At 34.8% G+C, this 3,541-nt stretch overlaps 1 protein-coding gene across 1 annotated transcript; it reads right to left on the bottom strand.

Moving 5' to 3' along the window:
- Positions 1-270: 270 nt before the first annotated feature.
- On the bottom strand, positions 271-1,578 carry LOC112422109 (CENP-B homolog protein 2-like). Its single transcript, XM_024784858.1, has one exon. It carries the CDS (start codon positions 1,576-1,578, stop codon positions 271-273), a length of 1,308 nt encoding a protein of 435 aa, XP_024640626.1.
- Between the last annotated feature and the right edge of the window lie 1,963 nt (positions 1,579-3,541).

Here is a 3,541-nt window from a genome sequence, read left to right as displayed (position 1 = left end):
AAAAAAAAAATATTACACTTTGTTGAAATATGATTCAATAGTTGTTTGTTTTCCTTTAAAGTTCAAGTCTGTTTGGAGCTCATCTCTAACTTTGCTTATTGCATCCAATAGCTGAGGTGTTGTATTTTTGTATTGTATCATAAAGTTGTGAAGAGTGTTCGACGCCATAAGTGCTTTCTTTCGCGTAACAGGCTCCAAAGACACCGTATCATCTTCGTCGTCATCCTCTGCATTGTTCTCAATGATAGTACGCACAATATCTTCTAAACTCTAAACCTCCGAACATGCTTCATTTTCACCTGGGTAGTTCATTAGATTGTCAATATCCATCTTATTACGATAGCCACATTGATTGATCATAGTCTGGAGGTCTTGAGTTTCTTCATCAAAAGTGGATTCATCCAAATTTCCTACAACGTCGCTAGCTGAACAAATTTTACAGTGTCGGGAGCAATTCGCTATTGTTTCTTTTTGAACATCTATCGTCCAAGCTGGGATTGCCAAATTGATAGCATCAAGGACATTTATCTTACCTGGATCAGATTGTCCCACCTCATAACCTTCCAATATTTTGCGGTAAAACCTTCTACGGTAATGCATCTTGAAAGCTCTTATTATCCCAGCATCGCAAGGTTGAATCTTTGATGTCATGTTGGGTGGCAAGAAGAACAATTCAACGTTTCTTAGCACTTCAATATTTCTTGGATGTGCTGGACAATTATCCACCACAAGTAGAACTCTTCTACCATGCATCATTTGGTCAAATGAACGAACATATTCATCAAAAAGCACACTAGTCATCCATGCTTTTTTGTTAGCTCGATACTGACAATCCAAGCTATTCATGTTGACATTCTTGAAGCAACGAGGCTTTGCATATTTCCCAATAATCCATAGAGGGATTTTTTCAGAGCCATCTTCATTGCAACAAATAACTACCGTCAGCCTTTCTTTATCTTGTTTTCTTCCTTCAAGTTGTTTTGTTGTCAGTGAATGATCAGCTTGTAGCCTATAAAACAACCCAGTTTCATCCATATTGAAAACATCTTTCATAGGGAACTGATCAATTTTCTCTCGAATCGATACCAATTTCTTCTCCATGTCTTGTACATCAACAGACCCACTCTCGCCAAAACGACGAAATGACTTTATGCCATGTCGGTGCTTGAATTTCCCAAGCCATCCTGTAGAGAAGTTAAAATCTGAATCATCATGAGGGTACAAGAGTTTCATTGTATCTCTTGCCTTCTGCAAAATTAATTCTCCTGTGAAATTCACACGTTCTTGATGCTGTAGAAACCACTCATAAACAACCTTCTCCATGTCAGGATATTTTACTGGTTTGTGTCTTTTGATCTCCGCTCTTCCCATTTCTATTTCAGCAGAGAGATAATCATTTGACCGCTTAAGTGTGTTTGATATTGTTCCTTGACTAACTTTCAACTGAAACTTTCCCTCAAGCCATCTCTGCAAGTCTTTTTGTGTGCTTGCAGGATTATCTCTCTTGTACTCGCACAACTCCTTACGTATTTGATCTGACATAGTTGATTTTGTAACACCTTTTAGATGAGAAGCCATCTCGTGAGTGAGATATGGTTTGAATACTTTTAACACATTCATGTAATTTATATATGCCAAACTTGCTTAAGAATACATTGAACTTTCCACTTGTTTACATTTACTATACACTTCAAAAGTCAAAAGTCATATTTCCAATGGATATGAATACAATATTTATTAATTTACATTGAGTCCCAAGATTTGGTGCAACGTAATTCTAAGAGACATAGACTAATTTGCTTTTTTGTTTGGTATGTACAGTATAATTACTTAAAAACTCTTTAAATTAATAATTATTAATTTATCGATAAATTAATAACTCTCTAAATTAATAAATTTCTCTGGTCCCGACATTATTAATTTATAGAGTTTCTACTGTACATGTTTAATGTGTTTTTGAAAGCCCTTTTAAGTTCTTGAACATGTAAACAATCTTTGGAAACATATTTGGGCATTGGGAGATCAAAATTAGGAATTTTGGGTGAAAAAGGGTTGGAACCCGAAAGTTTTTCTGCAAAACTGATAATTGTTCGCTTAAGCGAATGGTAAGCGAACAACCACATAAAGTTTCTGGAGCATGGTCGCTTAAGCGAACAGATGGACGCTTAAGCGAACGAGCCCAATTTCAGCAACTTTTGATTTTCGTTCCGGACATTCGGGGCCAATCCGAGCTTTGTAAAATACTTCTTTCAACTTGTTTAATTTTTGTTTGTACTCCTAAACCTATTGTAACATGATTAACTTATTCAAACTTGGGATTTTCTAATTTGGTTGAAACTTGAACTTTTGATAATTTCAGATTTTGTTGGAAATGAACTTTTGTGAACTAAAAGGGATTACAAGCTTGATCTACAGTCCATGTGGACTTAGGCAAGGCTTGTAAAGTTGGTACAATGTCTTAATCATGTCAAACTTTATTTTCGAGTGGAATTGCGGAATGTGTGAACTTGGGGTTTTCTCAGATGAACTTAGGCTAATCTTTGATAGTTCGTAAGTGGCTTAAGCTCATGACTACATGATTGATTAAGATTGATTTGTGATTTTCCAAACTTCAATAAGTTACCTTGTTTTGAAATTATCAATGTTGATCGTTTTGCCACTTGATACGAACTTTGTCGAAAACAATTCTTTAAAGCCGATTACCTTATAAATCTTTCGTGAATAACTTTATTTGATTAAATTAAGATATTTGAATGATTGTTAGGTGCTGAATATGATGTTTATTATAAGGTGTTGTATTTTCTCCTTTACTTGGAATGTGAGAAAGTGTATGGAGTTGTTGAGCTATATTATATAGTTGATGTTGATTAATGTATATATATCAATTGATGTTGATGATTATTGATAATTATGATGACAATGTGAAGATGAATCTTAATTGAATTATGACTTGATTGATTGTGTGGACATAAATACATAATGCAATTGTTGTTGAGGTGATCAATATAAATGGAGGCTATCCTTTATATTGTTTTTGAATATTTATGAGGATTTTGCATTGTCGAGTCTTTGAATATGAGAAAAACACAAGAATGGGGAGTTGAATTGTGTTAGCTTTTTCTTCGTTTTCTCCTAAGCTGAAAACACTGACCAGAAGTAAATAGAGTTCTGCTTTTGAAGTGATGTTCATGACTAGATTGCAGCGGATAAAAACAGGGAGAGAGAAAGAAGAAAGACACAAAGCAATTATACAGGTTCCTTACACAAACCGGAAGTAGTCTTGTCCCCCTTTCACTTCCAAGGAGAGTTCATTAAAATGTAATATCTGATTACAACTGCTCACTGCTAAACTTAGCAAGAAACTTCAAATTACTCGAGCACAACTGCAAGAGATTTCCTATGCTCTTGAACACAATCAAGAGACTTCTAATGCTCAAGCACAACTGCAAGAGACTTCAAATTCAAACAGAATTACACAAAAAATTGTTTGAGGATGAACACTTGATATACAATCACTGGTGTTCACAATACAAATCAGATA

This window comes from Medicago truncatula, chromosome 5 (genome assembly GCF_003473485.1).
Source record: "Medicago truncatula cultivar Jemalong A17 chromosome 5, MtrunA17r5.0-ANR, whole genome shotgun sequence".
NCBI classification, from domain to species: domain Eukaryota; kingdom Viridiplantae; phylum Streptophyta; class Magnoliopsida; order Fabales; family Fabaceae; genus Medicago; species Medicago truncatula.
Note: the sequence above shows the minus strand (reverse complement) of the source record. Positions and strands in the feature narration are given on the sequence as shown.